Here is a 20,970-nt window from a genome sequence, read left to right on the forward strand (position 1 = left end):
CCCGGTCAAAAACCAAAATAGACAGCGAAATATTACAAGCTGTCAGCGCTTCAGAAAAGGATCCGATAGAAACACTCCCGAAAGGCTTTCCAGTAAAATACTCATACATAACTGATGCAAACAATGTTCCTTTTGCTCGAATCCCTGGAGTGGGGGATAGGGCAATTCCAAACATGGAACATAGGTTAGGACTAATAATAGCGGCACACGAAGGGCTTGCTTCTATCCATGCTGGCGTCTCAGCCACAGTATCATTATTAAAACAGAGATACTGGTGGCCACAAATGAGAAGACAAACAAGGAACTATGTTCTAGAATGTGAAATATGTCAAAAAATGAAAGTATCAACGGTGAGACGTCCAGCGCAGACGCCCCTTCTAATCTCGGATAAACCATTAGCCTGTGTTTATCTAGATCACTGCGGTCCCTTACAAAGGGACGGTAACTATAAATATATCTTGGTCGCAGTGGATTCATGCACGAGATTCATATGGATGTGGCCCCAGCGAACGGCTGACGCCAGAACTGTTATAAAAGATTTGCGAGTCTTTATCGGCACATACGCAATTGGCATGCTGCATTCGGACCACGGTCCTGCTTTTAGCTCTAGAGCTTATAAGGAGGCCATGGTCAGCATGGGCGTGGCATTGCGGTACTCTTGTCCATTTCACCCTGAGGGGAACGGAATTGTTGAAAGAAAAAACCGTGACATAAAGCAATCTATAACGGCAAAGGTATTAGGTTCGGGAGCTGGGTGGGTCAAACATCTAATAAGTGTCCAACGTAGTCTAAATAACTTGCCAAGAAATTCTCTGAAGGGATTCAGTGCGTACGAATTATTATTTGGAACTAGGATGTTGATCTCTGACATTGATAGTCAGACTTCAGTGGTAGAAGAAAAAAGCTTTGATATCAAAGACCGTTTGGCTATTTTGCAGGACTTAAACAAAACAAGAAAAGACCTGAGCAACATAAAGTTGAAACAACAGCCAACAACCACTGAAGAACCACCACCTGTCCCAGCAAGACCTGTCTGGATTCCAAAAGTCAGGGATCTAGTCAGGGAAAAGATCGCGGTAAAGAAGGAATTTGGGCCTTCTTACAGAAAAGCAGTTCCTGTCTTGTCTGTCAACGGGACAAGATCAGTTGTACTACCGCCACTTGCTGGAAAAAAGGAGAACCGAGTTGTATCCATCGACCTGGTAAAACCACAACATGTGGCCGATAACAAACAGTAGGCCAAGTGGACTCCCAATAAGTAGCAGAACACCAAGGTTTGCTACCAGTACAGAGGTCCTAACGAAGAGGCTCATCACATTCGAAACGCCTACAGAAGAACAACAAGGACTATGCAACAATGCAATAGAACTCAGACCTCTGAAAACCCAAATAAAAACATTTAGCAGAGACACACCAATCTATAATGAAGTACCAAGTGAAAATGCAAGAAACAGTAATCCTGAAGCAATTGGAACAATTGACAGAACAGCATCCGGCTACTTCATAAACTTCGATGATTCCTCTGAAGGCTTCAGTGAATCAAAGACACAGCCATCATCAAAAACCTTTAAAGATAAAGCTAAAGAACTTTTGAAACAACTGAAAGAAACATATCTGATTTCCCCATGGATTGAATTTTGGGTGGGTTTTGGTGCATTTATCCTCATACTTTGGCTCATCATGATACTAACTTTGGGACGCTTCATTGAGGGAAAATATGCAAAAATGGACACAGCAAGTCAGAAAATCAACTTGATCCTCAAACCACACACATCTTCACACATCGAGAAAAGAGAACTTTCTTCAGTCAACTTCACAGCCAATCCGATACCGGGTGGGGTAGCCTGGGACAACACTGACTATGAAATTTATGGTCCGGTCGAAATCCTGAAATATCCACACCAAATTAAGATCTCCTTGAGTGACTTTGTAAAACCAAGCTCATTTGCTGATGATTGGGACTTCGAAAGCATTAATAATATGATGTCTGACTTAGTAATGTCTGCTAAATTTACCAAACATGATTATTTGCAGGGTTCTACAAATTATGATAGTATGTACTGTTATAACCACTATGGTAACCATTTTTTACATAGATCTGCACAACCTAGAAATGTTTTAAATTATAATCAATGGGAACATTGTGCAACCCCTCCAAAAGGAAGCTCAAGGACCTTCTATGACAAATATTCATACTTTTCAGGTTTTAACACAAGTAATTCTGAAGCATTCTATTTTAAATTGTCAAACAAGACAGGGACAAAGACCATGATAACCAACACAAAATTGATATATTCTGACTCATTTTTTGAACAAATGAATACTTTTGGTTTTGATTATTGGGACAAAAATGTTGAATTGAAAAGTGTTTGGGGTACAAAAGAATGGCAAGTGCAGGGTATAGAATCTTTGTTTAGAGCCTGCATGATCCCAGAACAAATGATATTTTTAAATGACACTGTTCAACAAACTACCTGTCTTGGCCTAGCCAAAATCAAAGACTTAAATAAACCGTCTATTCCAAAGCCAACAATGCTCAGCAATAGCTCTACAGATGAAGAGATAGACGTAAATTATGTATTAAACCAAAACAGAACACATCCTGATTGGAAACAATGGTTGATCTGGCCCACAGATACTAATAACTGTCAAGACAGATTCCTGAATAAAACACAGGGTTTCAAAATGACCAGGCCAGACCCTAGATATCCTCAAAGACATCACCCAGGGATAATAACAACCTACAGTGTGGGCAAATTATGCCTTCAATGGCTACAAACTTCCACACTGGCAGAAATTAAACAACACCTAACTTTACTTACTGATGGTGCTGACTTGCGTGATTTCATTATGGGACCGCGCAAACAGCGTCAAAAACGTTTCATAGCAGCCTCTGTATATGCAGCATACAATGAGGCCTGGAAGGTTACTCAAATTGAAACAGCAGAGAGAATACGGGAAATTGACCGTATTAATTTGGAAAAATCACTTTCTGTAGTGGACAATGGGTTAATGACTCTGTCCTCCAGAATTTTTTCTTTGGACAGCATTGTGTCTTCAGCAATCGACATATTGTCGCAAGACTTACTGTTATTACAACACGGTCAGTCACAATTGCGCTCTATTGTACAGCTTGGCTGGACGTTACAAAATCTACGTTCAGGCTATGTGCCTTGGCGTTTAATCAACACAACGTCACTATTCCAAATCTTTAACCTTACTGATAGACAAATCAGTATGGCACAAAAGGGTGCTGATTATACAATCTTGAGCATTGAAAAACTCGAAAGATTACCAGTGACAATGTCAGAACGACCTGTCAGTGAATGGATAATACATGGGATAATAAATATTCCAATCTCAACCTTCAGGTTTCAATACTGCCAAAAATATATACAGGCTGGCATGTACGAGAAATTGGGAAAGGGGTACCTTAAAACAACATGGAACCTGCCCTATTCACATGCATGTGTCAGTAATAAAGGACAGAAAGTGTTTCTTAGTGACAACAATTGTGCGATGTCACTAAGTGGCACACTTCTGTGTAACGGAATTAGTTTGCATGGAGCCTGTGAAGGGAATTCATACAACCTTTCATGTCACCAGCAAGGCGCACCTGCAACAGAAATAGAACCATTCTTTCAAAGACTCTATAATGGGAGTTACATTCTAATTGTAGACCGCAGATGTTGTAGTCTTATGCCCGGGACTCCTTATCTAGTAACTACAACTGCGAAGGTCAAGTGCTGTGGACGCTCATTGTTCCCCAGCTCCTTCCCAGACAGGGAGGCAAGGGCATGGCCCAATTTGAAAATTACTTCTATTCGAATAGATACTTTAAGCAGAATGAAAACAGTGCTTCTTCAGACGCCTACAAGGCTCACGTCATCAAAAGAAACGTATGATCTACAAGTCTCAAGGACGACTGCAGAGATACATTCATTGTTATCAACTAATTCCCCCATACATTTCGCGGAAATTCTAAACGAAATCTTAAATATTTCTGATACCAATGGGGTCTCAAAGGTATTTAAGACAGTATTTTCGATGGCATTAACACCATTCAAAACCATACTGGGTATTTTTCCAGATTTCGGCCATTCGATTTTTGGCGGACTTCCCCTGATCTTGGGACTAATTGCAGGAATCCTATTCTTAGTCCTTATTTTTCGTTATGGCAACCCATGTCACAGACAAAACTCTTGCGACAAGGGAAGAAACAATCCTAGCCATTGGATACCGGGACCGGATATCAAAAATCCTGGGACTCTCCCGGCTTAGAGACCTGAACATGACTTGGTTTCTATCATTTCGACCAATGTGGCAAAGATGTGTTTTACCTGTATTAAGGTGTCTGCTATGCGGAGAAGAATGCGTGTTAGACACCTGTCTGACGCTACAATCGGATGCGCCAATGGATGCAGAAACATTGTTGAGCCCGATCAAGGTTCATGCTTTGTGCTGCCCTCAAAGGCTACCAATCCTGATGACGGCATTCGTGGAAGCTTCACCACTACGATTGATGGGTAGTGAAGTTCAAGATGAAAGCAGCATCGATCAGGTACGACCTTCTGTCAGCAATGCGAATCAGAATGTCAATGGAGACAATCATGCGCACGAATGCATGATTACACCTATATCCGAGTTAGTGGAACTTTCCCAGGAAGCTGTTGACAGTTTTTTCGAAAGCCTAAATGATATGATGTTCTCGCCAGAACAGAAATAGAGACTTTTGAACAAGCTCGCACACGGCGTTCCCTGAATTCGGCCTTCAACTTTAAAAATAAAGTCACATGAACAATTTTCCCTCCAGTTCACGGACAGCAATTTTTCAGCAGCCCCAGAATATTTTTGCATATTTTTCGGGACACTATCTTCTGCTTAAAGTAAGAACTATTCTTAAAGAACTAAGGTTTCTACATTTTAGATAGCTTATAGATATAGCTTAAAGACATTAGCTGCCCGCTGGTATGTTCATTGTTATTATATTCTGTGATGAAATGGTCTCGAACTTTTCTTCTGTATTAAGAGCCATTTCATGTGTAATTCTCATATACAAAATAGCAATAATGTATACAAATGCGATTACTTTGGCATTATTCTACAGCTTGAGTGCATACAATACATATGACTGCAATTTTTCCGTATATTTGAAAATTTCAAAATGCATTTATGTATTTTGGGGTGGTAAGGTATACACTATACTCTATAGTATGTTGTACTATGTTATACTATGCATAGATTAGTAAATATGACCATAGTTAGCGTGGAGTGGGTGTGATGTATTCCTATAGGTTCTGAATCGATCCCCCTATTCCTGACCCTATTCTGGTTAAACAAACCAACAAGTTAACTAGCAGTCAGCCCATGAGGCAGAAAACCCCCATGATGCAGATACCGTTATCTGACGCAGTCACACTACGGCACAGGAATGTGTTATCTGATTAGGTCATAACGCTTGCGATCTAATTAGACAAGCGATATTCCTCCAGCCCCTGATAAGGCATACGGAGTTCTCATAACAAATCAAACCTATGACAACCTGGGCAAAACCCTGCGGCCATTGTTTTGATTTCACCGAGAACTTCAGCAAAAGAATGTGCTAACGAGCAAGTCGTATGACATCCTTATTGACGTATCTATGTCCATCCTTACGTCAATCTCAGCACCTTAAAGGTATAAATATTACCGATATTGCCCTATGCAAACACACGCGTGGTGACGAGACGGAGCAGCCATACTTGCCGAAGCGAAGAGCAGAGCAGACCCCGCTGGCGCAGCCCCGCCTTTCTGACGCGCTGAGAGAAGCTGCTTTCTCCTGCCGAGAAATCCAGCACCGGCGTTTCTGGGTAGCCCTCGCAGGCAGCCTGGAATATCGAGACCAGAGACGAGAGATACCATCCCTCATTCAACCTAGATTCCAGGTACAGAACTGAATAACCCCTCACAGAGAATTCTTTAGTTATTCACTTGGCAAAAACAAACTTAACTTAAACTGTAACTTTCTATTCCCGCCCACGTATTAGACTTAGGTCAGGTACACGGGGTAGGCGTATTTAGAAACACCAGTTGAGTACGTTTAGTCAAATGTATATGTGTATGTAATATATTTTATTCATTTTAAACATCTTATGGCTTAGAAACCATATCAATGTTTTTACAGTATTATTTTATACTATTGCTTTTAATGTATGCACTTTACTTAACTATAAGTATTGCAATAATATCGATCCATTTCTCTTGTATGAGAAAAGAGACTGATCAATAAATAACACCTTTTTATTGAACACGCCCGTCTCTTCCTTTTCTCTACAATCTGATGAGACTAAGAATGCACGTACTGACTGAGTAAAATAAATTGCCTTTTGTTCACACGACTCTCGAGATATACTCTTGATTAGGGGAGAGCAAAGTTGTCATGTTCTATGGTTGTCAGAAACTAAATCCCTTCTTGTCTAATCAGGGAAGTTAAGTCCTCCTTGAACATTCGAGAAAGTTTCTAGTGAACTCTGAGCTAAGCTGGCAAACCCAAAACTTTAAGTCTAGTATTGACAGTAGTAGACCTAGTTAACGTCTGGTCTAGGCCTTTACTGCTGTAGGTATTATTCCAATGCGCAGAGCCTATTGGGATGATAGGAACTACACTACAGGTTCCCCAAGGAGGTAGTGTCAGACTGAGGCACTAACTTCGTGTCAGCGTAAATGAGTTCCATGTGGAATGAGTGTGGGGGAACCTACAAGTCCACTACACTCTTTCACCCCCAAATCAATGGTATTGTGGAGAGATTCAACACAACATTGAAAGGCATGTAGATGGGCCTGCTGAGCTCCTGAGGTGTAAGTGGGATATCCTCTTTCCTTACCTTCTTTTTACCAACAGGGAGGTGCCACAGAAAGGAGTAGAGTTTAACCCCTTTGAACTCCTTCATGGCTACCCTGTAAGGGAATCTCTGAGCCTTGTGAGGGAGGGGTGGGAGCAAGCTCCCAGGTAACCTCTCCATGATCTGGTCAGCTACATGCTGGCCCTCTGCAACCAGATACACTGCTTCTGAAAAAGGCAAAAAGCAACATTGAGGCCAGCCAACAGGTTAATGAAGCTCTGGTACTCTGGTGGAGTCTCAACCTGCCCAGAAAATATGGGTCATGAAGTCTATGGAGTCCAGAGCTCTCCAGGATCACTGGACAGGCATACACAAGATGAAAGAGAAGTCCACTACCTGGTGGATCTGCAGACCCCTAGGAACTCCTTAAGGGTATCCACGTGAATCAAACCTCACTTCAAGAGGTACAAACTGAGCCTGCTCTTGGTAACAAATGAGGGAGTGGACGAGGAGAGTGAGCCTCTCCCTGACCTCCTGTCTTCCCAGGAACATGATGGCTCAGTGGAAGGTGTGAACCTTCCTTCTACCCAGACCCCAGAACGGCAAATTGAATTACCAATTACTAGGCAATTTGCCTCTTTTGTATCTCTTACCCCTGAACTCACACGCCTGTGCATCCATGACATGGACACTGGAGACAGCCCACATGTGAAGAAAAAGTTTTACAAGTTGTCAGATAGGGTGATGGCCTGTATCAAGGAGGAGGTCTCCTAGATGCTGGTGTTGGGATAGACTGAGTCCTCCAACAGTCCCGGATCCTGACCTGTGGTGCTTGTGCCAAATGCTGCCCCATCGAGTACCACTCCAGAGCTTAGGTTCTGCATGGGCTACTAGAGTCTTGATTCCACCACAAAACTGACACACACCTCTTCCCCCAAGCTGATGAGCTCATAGACAGATTGGGTGCTGCCAAGTTCATCAGTACTTTTGATTTAATATCAGGGCACTGGCAGATTGCTCTGAGAGAGCCAAAGAGAGGTCAGCATTTTCAACTCCAGATGGCCACTTCCAATGTCAGGTGATGCTTGAAGAATCACCCTTCCCGAGATTTATTAGCAGGGTCTAGCTGGAAAGGAGGCTTTCTGTGCCGCCTAACTGCATGACATCAGTCCCTACAGCTCCAGCTGGGAGGAACACCTGTCTAAAACTTCAGGAGGTGTTCAGGCCCTACAACAGGCAGGCCTGACAATCAAGGCCAGTAAGTGCCATATAAGGCAGGGTTCTATGGTGTATCTGGGCCACCTGATAGGCGGGGGCATGGTATAGCCCTTCCTGGCCAAGCTTAGGAGAATCATGGTCTGGCAACCACTAAAAATTCAGACTGACGTGAGAGTCGTCTTAGGCCTCACAAGATACTACAGGAGGTTTGTTAAGGGATATGACACCATTGTTGCCCCCTTAACTCAGTTGATTTTGAAGAAGCATCCAAGATTTTTGATTTGGACAGAGGCCTGTCACGAAGCTTTTGAGAATGTTTGCTGGTAATAGGACTCTGTGCACTCACTGCACCCAGCTGCTAGGGGATCTCTAATATCCCTTCAAAATGCAGGTGGGTTCCCACCTGCACTGTGAAACACGCAGCAGCTTCAAAGTAGGTATTCTGTTTTTCACATGAATGTAATGTCCCCAGGGCAGTGGATTCGTCCTAATACAGTGCATTGTCCTTGTTTGCACCGGGTGCACCTTGTAAAAGGCCCTTGGTTTCTGGCTTACATGTGGATAGTATACTCCTCACTTTGAGCCCAGGTGTGAGTCCTTCTCTCGAAGCCATTCCCAATTGCATGAGGCACCAGGCAGGGCTATTTACTATTCCCACACCTGCTTGCACTGGCAGCTAAGCCTGTAGCAGAGTGGATCAGAATAGATTCATTTGTGGATTGGTTTCAGTGGGTCAATCAGCCAGAAGATCACATATACTTTTACAAAGATGACGTACTTACGTTCCTTCGCAACCTGCAGATAGCTCTATACCATACAATGCAAATCTTGGGTTTATACACTCACACCATTGGTCTCTTAGATAAATTGGGATAAGCATCTGTTGGTCCCTCTATATGAGTCCAAAGGTATTATGTCCTTGCAGCCTCGTTTTCCAACCTATTAGGATCGCTATGTGCCACCAACAGACTTAGGCGCATAATAATTTGCCCTTGCTGACACAACTAGATAAGAGTATTCAGAGATAACACGTTACTATTATCCATAACAGTCAGGATCGCCATGTTCAAAATGATTGCCCTTCCCAAATTTTTTTATTTACTCCAAAATTTTGTGCGTGCTGTCCCACAGTTCCTGTGGTTGCGCAAATAACCCAGAGTGCCCTGGACCAAATGCACACAAGCTATGTTTGAAGGGGTGGTTGGGCATGGTCAATATTCAGCTTACTGCTGGGCCTCCCATCTTACCACCTTTAATGATTGGATGTTTGGGGACAGGCATTACCTGGCATACAGACTATAAGTGCAATACTCTTGCGACAATAACCCAATGCACTTTCTATACCAATCCGCTATTCCCAGGCTTCTTCCTGAGGTTACCTGGTTGGTCTGCGTGGTGTCACGCAAAGCTCTGTCTCACATTTATGGTACAATCTCAACTGGTACATCCCTGGAAAATAACACCTTGAAGTCTAAAATGCTATTAGAACCGCTGGTAAAAGTTTGAATCTCGAGGATATGTCACTGTCTGATAGTTAACACCCCAGACCCGTTGTCACAATTGTGAGCTAGTTGGGAAAAAGTTCTTGCTGCACTTGATGATGAGGAGTGGAGGGATGCCAAGATTACTCTGCGCACATTGGCTGTTTCCTTCTGACTCTCCCCCATTTAGTTTCACTGCCTACTCAGCACCCACCATACCCCTGAAAGTCTGTCTAAAATGAGATCTGAGATTTCCCCAAATTATGGGTCCTTGCTGAGAAGGGTACCCTCAGACATATGATCTGGGACTGTCCCTGTATACAACCCTACTGGGAGGGAGTCCATCATTGTCTCATCACGGTTAAGGGTCAATCAACGGCTTTGCTGCCAAAGGTGGCCTTACTGGGTGTCTAAGAGAAGCCTGGTGGTAGCAGAGCGATGCATATTCTCGTGGGCCTAGGGTACTTGATCTCCAAATGAGATATAGCAAGAAATTGGAGAACTGAGGCTTTGCCCATGCTGGACTGAAAACTGGGTATGGATAGATGCTCCACAATCAAATGTATGCTCTGTACTGCACAAGCATGCCCACGGAGATTCGAGAAGATTTGGGTAGGTGGCTGGAATTGTTCTGAGTTTGGGATGTAGAAATCGTAGCTATACCAGTATATGTCTGCTCACCTGAGGTGGGGCCTAACACCAATGTTAAACCTGAGTGTAAAAATCCATCTTTGCACCAATTGATAAATACTGCAGAGTATATTGTAATACAATAATTGCCTGTATCACTATTACATGTTGATCAAAAACAATAAATATGTTGAGAAAAACACCCGAGCACGTCCACAATAGTCACTTTGATCCTTTCGCTATTTTAGCGTTTTAAACACAGTCCATATCTTTTAGTCAGCAGCCAATTTCCACAAAATCAGACGATGTTGAAAGTTCCAGCTTTTTATTTTGCAAACGTTATGATCCAAGGCTGTGGATCATAACGTTTGCAAAATAAAAAGCTTGAACTTTCAACATCGTCTGATTTTGTGGAAATTGGCTGCTGACTAAAAGATATGGACTGTGTTTAAAACGCTAAAATAGCGAAAGGATCAAAGTGACTATTGTGGAGGTGCTCGGGTGTTTTTCTCAACTTGGTGACAACCTACAGCCCGAATTGACGTTGGGGCAGTGGGTGACTGTTTGATGTATTTTGTGGATGTACATCCAATGCCAATGTAGCACTCCGTATTGTTTTTGTTGTGTATAATTTGATTGAATTGGACTGGTGAGAACGTATGTTGATGTGCGAGTCTAAATAGCAAATCCACTGTTCTCTTGTGTTGTGTTTAAAAACAATAAATATGTCTTGCAAGAAAAGAAAAGGGTGGAAAGACAGTGGCAAATGGAGAAAGCAGAAATGAAAAAGAATCTACAAGAGTGTAATTTAGTGGCATGAAAGAGTATAGTGGCAATGAGGTGAAATAGTGAAATAAAGACTAGACAGCCATGGTATTTGGAAATCCCAGCATTAGGCAGTCGCTCCGGCAGACTTATTAAAAAAAATTGGACTCCGTCACGTATTCTTTTACATGTTAACCATTGCACTGCTACAGTCAGGATACAATGGTAGACCTGAAGCAGCTTTTTTTCTTAAATGATCATGTTTTTATACTCAAATGTATATATGTTTGGTAGTATTGTATTAATATGTTTTTACTGTTTAAAAGTGCTGTGTACTTAAATTCTTTGATAGTTCAATAGGGAGTACTTTTTCAGACATTCTTCCTTTGAGTAATGAAAAGCCATTCCTAACACTTTTACAGCCTTCTTATTCCTGCTTTCTTTCTCCTTTTTAGGGCAACTTATCCTTTTTTTGTGCAGAGCCACAAATAGTGCCTGTGACCTTCCTGACCTCCAAGAGTTATCTCACTCTTCCTGGCACATCACAACAAGAGGCACTGTCCGTGAGCTTTCAGTTTCGGACCTGGAATGGCAATGGTTTTCTATTATTCACCAGGCTTTACCAGTCATCCGGAGATCTTTTTTTATATATGAGTGAGGGAAAACTCAGACTCAGCCTTTTCAAGCAAGGGAAACTCCACACGGATATCATTGCAGGTATGGGAAGAAAGATTGGTAGTTTTATGTTGCAAAAGAGCAGAAGTGTGCTCATGGCATTTGTACTGCATTGTTACACTATTTTCTTTATGACTGTGCATTTACTTATGTTAGATAATGTCCCACAAAACATAGCTTAATGAGACAGCTTACTCTGAGCCAAAACTTTACATTGATTTGCTTGGATGAGGAAAAGTTTGGAGAGGAGAGATTTACCACACTGTCTTGGAAAATTTTGGAACATTTTAGTAATTAGATTAAGGGCCTTATTACAAGTTTGGGAGTCTTTGGGCTGCCGTCCTGGCAGTGGCGGTCCGATGGCAGTGAGCCATCTGCCGTATTACGAGTTGAGAGTATTGCCTGTTCAGAGACTGCTGCTGGACTGCTGACTCTGCCAGCAAACCACTGAACGCCGGGGTCGCATTTGAGGAAGGGAGCCTCCATTGGGCGGCACAGAGGCACAACACCACCGTCAGTATTATGAGTTGGCTTTCCAACTAGCTGACCGCAACGGTCTGACCACCATCTAAAGTATGGTGGAGACAAAGAAATTGGAGGGCATACTCACCCCTTTCCAGTTCATCCTAGCAGATTTCGAAGTGGATCCATTTCTCCAGGTCCCCCCTACACAGGAGCATCTTCAACCCAAGAAATACGACCCAGTCTGCAAAGAAATATAGGTAATTGTGTTGTCAGTACTGCCCACATATGGGGAAGATTCCGGAAATGGGTAGGGGTTATTTTTTATAAAGGTAGGCGGAACAGGAGTAGTGCCTCTACACGTAGCTCCACAGAGTTTGAAAGAAAACTCTATGGAGCTACGCATAGCTCCGCTCCACTCCCTCAATGCTCCCCCTCTCTCAAATGCTTTAAAAATACTAAAATGAAGGCACTTACCAGTATTTCTGCCATCTCCCCTGCCTGCCCGTTCTCCTTCCTGCTCCCCGTCGCCTCGCGTCTTTCTCCATTGAAAAAAACACTAACTAGTACATCTTGGGCGTGCGCATGCACACTCGCAAGACGTACAATGTAGGTTTTTTTGCAATGAAAAAAAGCGCCAGAGGTGCAGGAAGGAGAACGGCCAGGCAGAGGAGGTGGCAGTGCCTTCTTTTGAGTATTTTTAAAGTATTTGGAAGGGGGGAGGGAGCAGCTAACTCCGCTTAATCACGGAGGCAGATTTTTGCCTATCTCCGCATTTGCCACGGAGGGTGGAGTAGGAAAATCTCTGCAAACTCCACTGGCGGAGTGGAGTTACCCACCCAGGGTTCATTTTTTAACATATATCATGCATATGTGTGCAACCAACACATATGCAGTTGAAATATACACACAGGCAAACTCGTATTATGGCATTGGCAGGGCCAAAGAATCAGGCAGTCTCCTAGTGGTCGTAATAAGGGTATAAATGTTTCAGCTTTTGTTAAGACAACTTTCGGATTTTGGAATATTTTAATAATCACATTAAAGATTTTAGCCCAGAATTATTAAAAAGTCATGCAACACAGCAAGACAACTAATTTGCTGTGCTGCACATCCAGGAGAGTCAGCAGAGGCACCCTTGCACCATGATGCAAGGGTACCTGCCTTACGGGCAGGATTTGTTTTCTGCACCTTCCTGCACAAAAACAATCCTCATAGGTATTTTAATCTTTCTGTGTATGCTGCAGAATTCAGCACACATAGAAAGAGGAAATATCAAGGAGAGAAACATGTATTTCTCCTTGTTATGCCTCTGTTGGGATGGCATTGCATTTTGACTCAACCCCAGGTTAACTACTCTTAGTAAACCTGGGATTGCACCAAAATCCATGGTTGGATGCATAGGAACACCCACACTCCACCCATGGAACGCTTTCCCAATGCAGAGTAACGCAAGGCAGCAATTTGCACTGCCTTGCATTACTCTGGCTATACCAAGCCACTCATTGCCATGAAAGGCAGCTTTGCATGGCTTGGTAAATCTGACTTAAGCCCTTGTGTTGCTTTGCGTGACAACAGGGCAACGCAAGGCCACAGTGAAACTGGCTTTGTGTTTTTCAAGATTAACTATTTTTGGAGAATCCCAGAGAGTACTAATCACAGATCAACAACGTTTGAAGATTTCCTTATGAAACCCCCTCTATTCTCAATTCTAACCCTCTTCACTTCAGCTGAAAAAGTATTTGCAAACACAGTTTATGTCTTTTACACTTTTCTGTAAAACATGTTTTTACACATGTTAAAGTAATCTGTGTGCAAACCCCTTTCCCAATCCCATTCCTTTATGAAGTTTTGACCTTTTCCCTATTCCGCCTTTTATGATAGGATGGTTCCAACCATCTTGCATCTTGGGAGCACACTTCAAATTTTACAGTAAATTTTCTTTTTTTTATCTATGGTGAGAACAACCATAGAAAACATTTGTAATAATCCACAAAGTTCTGACTTTGTGGATGTTTGCAAGCTTTTGCATGGCCAATCCCTGTATAGTAATAGTGATTTACTCACTCATGTCCTTCCCAAGACAGAGTCAATCACGTGAAAAAGTTCACATGGCAGATTGACTTTTGCTCATGAGCAAATTGTATTTCTGTTCTGATTCTGTAAATCCTGATTTGTAATTGTTTGTCATTTTTCTGCCTTGACATTTGACTTGGTTGCATTTCTAGATAGCTAAGGGAGTTCAAATTCAGCAAAAGGGTACTGATATTAAAAATTATCAAAAAGAATGAATATTGATGCATTCTCCCTGGCCTGTTGAGAGTGTAAAACGAGTACTTATAGCCTTTATTTTTAAACATGTATTGAATTAGTTAAACAGCTAAATCCCCATAGGTAGAAGAGACTCGCCTGGGATTATTCTGTATATTTGCTAAATTTTTGGCTCGCAATACGGGCACCCATTTTGGAGATTTCATTAAACCTAGTGGGAATCAGATAGCATATTGATGATAGAGAATCGGAATTTATGGAATCCATATACAGAAATGTGTAGAACTGTGAAGACTGTCCTCTGCAAATTTTTAAGTCATTAAATTGTGAAAAAAGAGCAAAATTGGAGTTTCCCAGAAAGAATACCCACAAATGCAAACATGAAGTTTAAGAATTCTCTGGCCAAAATAATTTGATGGCTAACCTGACTTTCGAGATGCATGGGCAGACTAATCCATAGATAACAAATGGAATGAACAAAACTGCAACCCCCCATACCATTTTCTTAATTCTAGCAATTATCACCTAACTTGAAGTAGCAGTTTGTAGTGATCTTTTTGGCCAGTACCATCTAAATTTGCTTTTGAGATACTCTGCTCTAAATCCAAGCAATGCTAGGCATAGGCCTTAAAAGCATTCCTTTTCTTGACAGGGAGCCAGTAATGCTCTGCCAGTGCTTCTGTTACGGATTTTCTTGAGTAAGCAACAGGCTGTATTCTACAACATCTAAAGCTTGTTTCGTAGTTTCTGTTTAATGCCTCAAAAAAGGGCAATGCAATAATCAAGTCTAGATATAACTAGGGAGATTACCACTGAATTTTGCAAATTGGGCAGTTCAAAGGGTAATTCCTTCCTTAACATTCCTATAATGAAAAAACACGAGGATGTCAATTTGTTGATCTGATCCACAAATGACATCTCAAAAACAATCCCTAAGCTTCTTACTTCAGAAACCGGCAAGGGGAGGAGACCAAGAGGCTGAGGCCACCATGATTGGTCCCAGAAGGCAACATCTTTCCCAAAAAGAAGAATTTCTGATTTTTAGGAGTTCAACTTTTAATCGTTACCACTAACCCAGCTGACAATGGTAATCATTTTGGCCACCACAAGTGTGGAAGGGTATACTCAGATGTGAGTCCCTTGCTCACTGCACCATCAGGATTCAAGCAAGCCGGGCCGAAGACGGCTGTAATGCCAGAAACCGGTCCCCGGAAGCTTGTTTCCTTTCCAGTAAAGAATTGGCTTGGTAGTTTGGTCTGCCCTGTTCCCATGATGCACTGGGCCAGGGTCAGACTAATTTGCATGTAGCCAGTTTCTGAGATGGGATGGTGCAGTGAGCTAAAAAACGGTGATGGATCAAGCCCTGATCTTTTGACTGGGTAGGAGTGTTCTGCTTAATTCAGATACTCTGTCCATCACCACCCCCTTTATGAATCGCCAATGGTAATCATGCATCGTTTGAACCGATCTGAAACCTCAGCCACATTGCTTTAGATCGACACCACAATCTGAGTGTCATCAGCATATGCTATAGTGGCAAAACCAAATGGGCTTGGCTAGAGGGGCCACGTACATATTAAATAGCATAGGACTGAGTGATGACCCCTGGGGGCCTCCACAAATCAGAGTGAAAGATTTTGAAATGAACTACCTGAAGGCCACTATGCTCACAGTCTCATAGAAATAAAGAAATGAGGTAAAAAGCAGAGCTAGAAATCCCTATTTCTGCCAGCCGCTCCTAAAGTACCGTATAGCTCACTGTATTGAAGGCTTCAGAAAGGTGTTAAAGAACCACCACAGCCTTTCAGCCATTGTCCATAATGAGTCTAAAATCTCTTCTGAGACTGCAACCCAGCAGACTCAGTACTGTGGCCTGACCTGTGGCCTGAAGCCAAACTGTGTCTCATCCAGAATGTTGTATTACTCCAGATATTCAGACAAGGTTTTGTTGAGATGTTTCTTAATAATCTTAGCTGGAAAAGGTAACTGAGATATTGGTCAATAGTTATTATCTGACATAGGATTGAGAGAAGGTTTTTTCAATTGTGACAGAACCAAGGATTTTTTCCACTCCACAAGAAAGCAGCCCTCCTTGATGATGTTATTAAGTAATGGCATAATTACCAGATCCAGTTTGTGCACCACATGATGTACCACCTTGGCGGACAAGGATATGAGGGGCCTCCTGACTTGGTGTGCCAAGTTAGCTTGACCACTTGGTTGACTGCAAGAGGGGGGAAATTGCAGAGCTCTACATTCTTAGAGATCTGAAGAGTAAACTCAGCCCATTGACCATGCAAGGATCTAGTGGGATCAGATTAGCTGTAGACTGCTTCCATTTTGTCTTTGAAGAATATTGCAAGTTTATAACAAAAGGACTGGCTAGGGGAAGGCCAGATGGAGGATTATGACTCACTAGTGTTTGAATTGCTTTAAAAGGATAGTTTTATGAATTTGAGACTAAATTAATTTTCTCTGAATAATATTTTATTTTTTCCTCAATAATACGTTTTTATACTCCTTGATTATACTTCTATACCTGAGTTATTTGTCGTCCCCGTAGTATTTTCTCTAGTTTTTTTCTTGCCTGCAGAATTTTTGTTTTATTTCTCTTCATTTTTGAGAAAACCATGGTGCAGCTGGACTATTTCTGAGTGCTTTCATATTGTTCTCTGGCAACGATTTGGAAATTACATTGCATACCCACTTATTCTACAATTCTGCTGCTTGATTCAGATCTTATATAAGCAACCAGCATAAGGCTTCAAGGCATTCTTCCAGGTCATTGTTATTCACCTTGTTCCAATCATGGCTCTTTTTAACCTTCTAAACAGCATTTACTGTGTGGTTAGGTGCTGATAAATCGAGTCTAAAAAGACTGCATTGTGATCTGGCCAGATAATCGGTAATACCATTTCCACTTTAAGATTAGATTAATTATACAAAAAGGCCTAATTAACTTTGCAGTCAAAATGTAAAATTGGGACAGTTCTTAAAACTTCAATGATGAAATAGAATTTCATCCCTTGGTCCACACTCAATAAAGGTATTCAAGAACATTCTAGATGAACAAATTGCTTTTCATATTTACAGAAAAATACAGTTATTAATGCATGCAGTGGAGGATAAGGAAATGCTTAAAAATAGGCCTGGGCGGTGAACTCCGTTCCATTTACGGAGTTTTCCGCAATCCACGCTCCACAGAGCTCATGGGGTGCAGAAAACCCAGCTCCGTGTAGTGCAGTGGAGGTTTTTCCTCACTTGCACTTGCCAAAGATAAATTTTGAGTGCGAGCTGACGCTCGGGTAAAATTTCTACTTGAGCGGCAGGAAGATCAGTGCGTACAGCAGTTTGCGCTGCACTCCCCCACTTGTGGATTTCCACTGAGTTTTCTTGTCATTTCGTGAACTTCGCCCAGGCCTACTTAATCAAGAAACATGTGATGTGACCTTGGAACAAATGTAATTTCTTCTCTTAGTGACCACATTGTTCTCAAATGAATTAGAGCAAGGCAGGATTGGCCCACAGACCTAAATAAGAAGGAAATCTCTCTGATTGAATCAATGATATCTACCTCCTTCAAAAGACATGATCAGTTGTTGCTGCTCACATTCTGCTTTCATCACCTAGGAAAAAAATCTGGGTTTGTGACAACTCGCAAAACTGTGCATATTTCAGATGTTATTTGCGTGGGTCCAGTCTGAATGTCCCTTGTGTCCATAGACAAGCTCCCACTCAAATACCAGGGACTGTTATGAACCAAACCACACCCAATATATATGTTTTTTATCGCTGACTGGAATGCCAGCTTCTTAACAATGCAAAATAGTACATTAGTATGAAATGATTGACACAAAAGTGATTAAGTGATTATAGGGCTCGTGTCGCAGGAAAATTATTTTAAATGGTCTTTGTCAAACCTGTCACTTGGTAAAAAAAGTGGTGAAGATTAGGTCCCTAAGAGTGGACTTAAGTGTGAAGAAAAGGAACAGCTGTATTTACTTTTGTGAGCAGAAGGTACCAGGATGTCCCAGAGTTATGCTGCCCCCTCAGTCTCAGGGGAATAAGTGGAGGAACAATATTGTGCTTCAGCTTTGTTTTCTACATTGAACGATTTCCTTTACCATGGTCAGGAATACTGCTGCGCCTAGTCTCTGGTTCACAACAAGTTTTCCCCACCTCATTAGCTGCTATCTGTCACCAGCAAGAGGATTGAGTAGGGAGTAATTCAAGGAGTCGTTTCAATTACAACCAGTCTGTATGATGGCACGTTCGCTGTGCAGTGCATCATTCCAATCTCCCAGTCAACCAGTGCAGTGATGCACTGGTGTAAGAGATGATATGTGTCTCATACATTTGTCACAGACAATGTGCAACCAGTGTGTAAGGCACACAGAACGTTTATTTAAAAAGCTCCATGCAATCTTTACTTTTGACCATGTGTTTGATATGTTCTGATGTGCTGTGATTGCATAATGTCTTCATGAGTTGGAACTACTATCAATCTTGACCATTTAGAGTTGGAAAGAAACACTTCTTTGTACTTGTAGTAAGGCAGTGCAAGGATTTCATGCTCATAAAGACTGGTCAGTTTTCTAATTTTCTGGGTGTTGCAAGAGTGAAGTGAAGAAGCTATGGGGAACCTCCTGAAGAACTATTTTAGACTTGGCTTTTAGCTTTTGAAAACCTTTTTTGTAGATGTGCTACCAGGATTAGCGTCAGTTGCCAAGACTGGTCTCTGATATGTTTTCGGAAATAGGTGGAAGAAATCTTAATATGGTGTCAGTTAAGGCATTGTTATTTTTTTAGAGTATTTTATGCTTTGGAATACAGGGCAGATACCACAATACTTTCTTACCCTGCTAGTAGAGCCAATGATAAACAGTATTACATGAAAAGTGCGCTTGCATTATCTAACTGGTATCTCTGTTCCTAACAGAAGTAGTAATAGAGAAATAGCACTACTTATGTTTTGTTTTGGCCCACAGTAATGTATGAGTGTCACGGAAGATGAGAGTGAAGAGGAGTGTAAAAATTTGGAGATATGTTTGAAGAAAATGGAAACAAGATAAATTGGATGTGGGTCAGAAGAGGTACCAATTTGGAAGCTAGAATCAAACAGAAGGAACATTGAGGAAGGCTTTGAAGAGAGGTTACAAGATCAATTCATACTTAATTTATGCAGTTCAAAAGTTTTGGAGGAATTTTGTTTGGATATAAACCTAGTTTGAACAAGGTAGTAGGAGTGGCTATGGCATAGAGCCTTGAATGATGTACATGAAACAAAAATGAGTGTGATAAAACCAAATACATTTTGTTGGTGTGATCAAAAAGTGGAATGGAAGATACATACCTGGGACAAGTAATAGAATAGCAGATTAGCTTCTGATGTAAGTAGTTTAAGACAACAAAGAAAAGGGTACAGAATATGGGCAAATGAGAGTGGATTTTATACCATTGTGGTCACTGGACTTGTAGAGAAGAAGGAGTCCATTAAGTAGGATGAATGTTAAGGAAAGTGGTTTGACATAGCTAGCCATTAGGAAAGCTGGGTAGGCAAAAGCAGGTTTTGGATGGTAAAGGATAAAAGGTGGACCAAGAATGATTACTAGTCAAAGATGAGAGATTTATTTCTTTAACAAGATTAAGGGAAAGGGAGGTGCAGGAAAACACAAAGTACTCTTAATGCAGCAAACATGCCTTTTCTGCCTGGTCACGCTGGATTTATTAACCTTTCCAGGATAAACTTTTCTAGTATTAGGATCCCGTTCCCTGTGCCACTGTTAATCACTGCCACAATAATGTCTGTGCTCTAGCTCTAAAATGGTATTGGTAGAATTGATTTCATGAAATTGATCTAAGTGTCCACTAAGAATATTGTAATCACACAGAAAATACACATGGCTACTAAAATGTATTTGGATTACTGTGTGTTTTAACACCAACCACATACATGACAAAAATACTGCAGTGACATATGGAAGGGAAAAGTGGCTTTGCCATGTAGCAAAAGCATATTTTTATATATTCTGAAGTGGAACCTAAATAGTGGTTTGAAAGCCCATCTATGTGTACAACTTTATTATCACATTTGTGTAGTGGCACACTGTATTCAGTAAAAATCGGTATTGCTACATTGGTGCAATTTTGGTATGAAGCGATGTATGTGGTTTGAATGAATGTGAAAAGGAGTGTGTAGTATATGATCCACCGTAGGATACATTAATATGTTTGGGTTGAAAGCCCATGGGACAGAGTGCATGTTGGACATGGCCCTTTCTGCAGGGTCTACCTCAAACCGTTTTCCTTCACCTTTTCGATTTTTGCCAGCTTTTTGGACCAGTGTTAAAGTGCTAGTGCCCTCTCCTAAAAATATGGGAAAGTCAGCTTAAACCCAATTGGCACATTAATTTTACTTATCAGTCTGTAGTAAAGTGGTATCACATGTACCCAGGGCCTGTAAATTAAATGCAACTAGTGGGCCTGCAGTACGTATTGTGCCACCCACTTGTGGTTCCCCAATGGTCCTGGGCCCTTGGAAGTGGTGCAAACATTGCCCAAATAGCTAAAAATGAAAATGTGGGACTTAGAACATTTTCCACCAAATAATGACCTAAGACCCAACAGGACATTTGGACTAACCAGCT

At 41.6% G+C, this 20,970-nt stretch overlaps 1 protein-coding gene across 1 annotated transcript in view; it reads left to right on the forward strand.

Annotated features, from left to right (window-relative positions):
* Positions 1 to 20,970, forward strand: part of CNTNAP4 (contactin associated protein family member 4) — a 1,902,933-nt gene that overhangs the window by 1,191,401 nt on the left and 690,562 nt on the right. Inside the window, exon 8 of the mRNA XM_078675664.1 lies at positions 11,371 to 11,632. Within this exon, the coding sequence (XP_078531790.1) occupies positions 11,371 to 11,632 (262 nt within the window). The remainder of the gene's footprint in view (positions 1 to 11,370; positions 11,633 to 20,970) is intronic.

This window comes from Lissotriton helveticus, chromosome 2_1 (assembly GCF_964261635.1).
Source record: "Lissotriton helveticus chromosome 2_1, aLisHel1.1, whole genome shotgun sequence".
Lineage (NCBI taxonomy): Eukaryota > Metazoa > Chordata > Amphibia > Caudata > Salamandridae > Lissotriton > Lissotriton helveticus.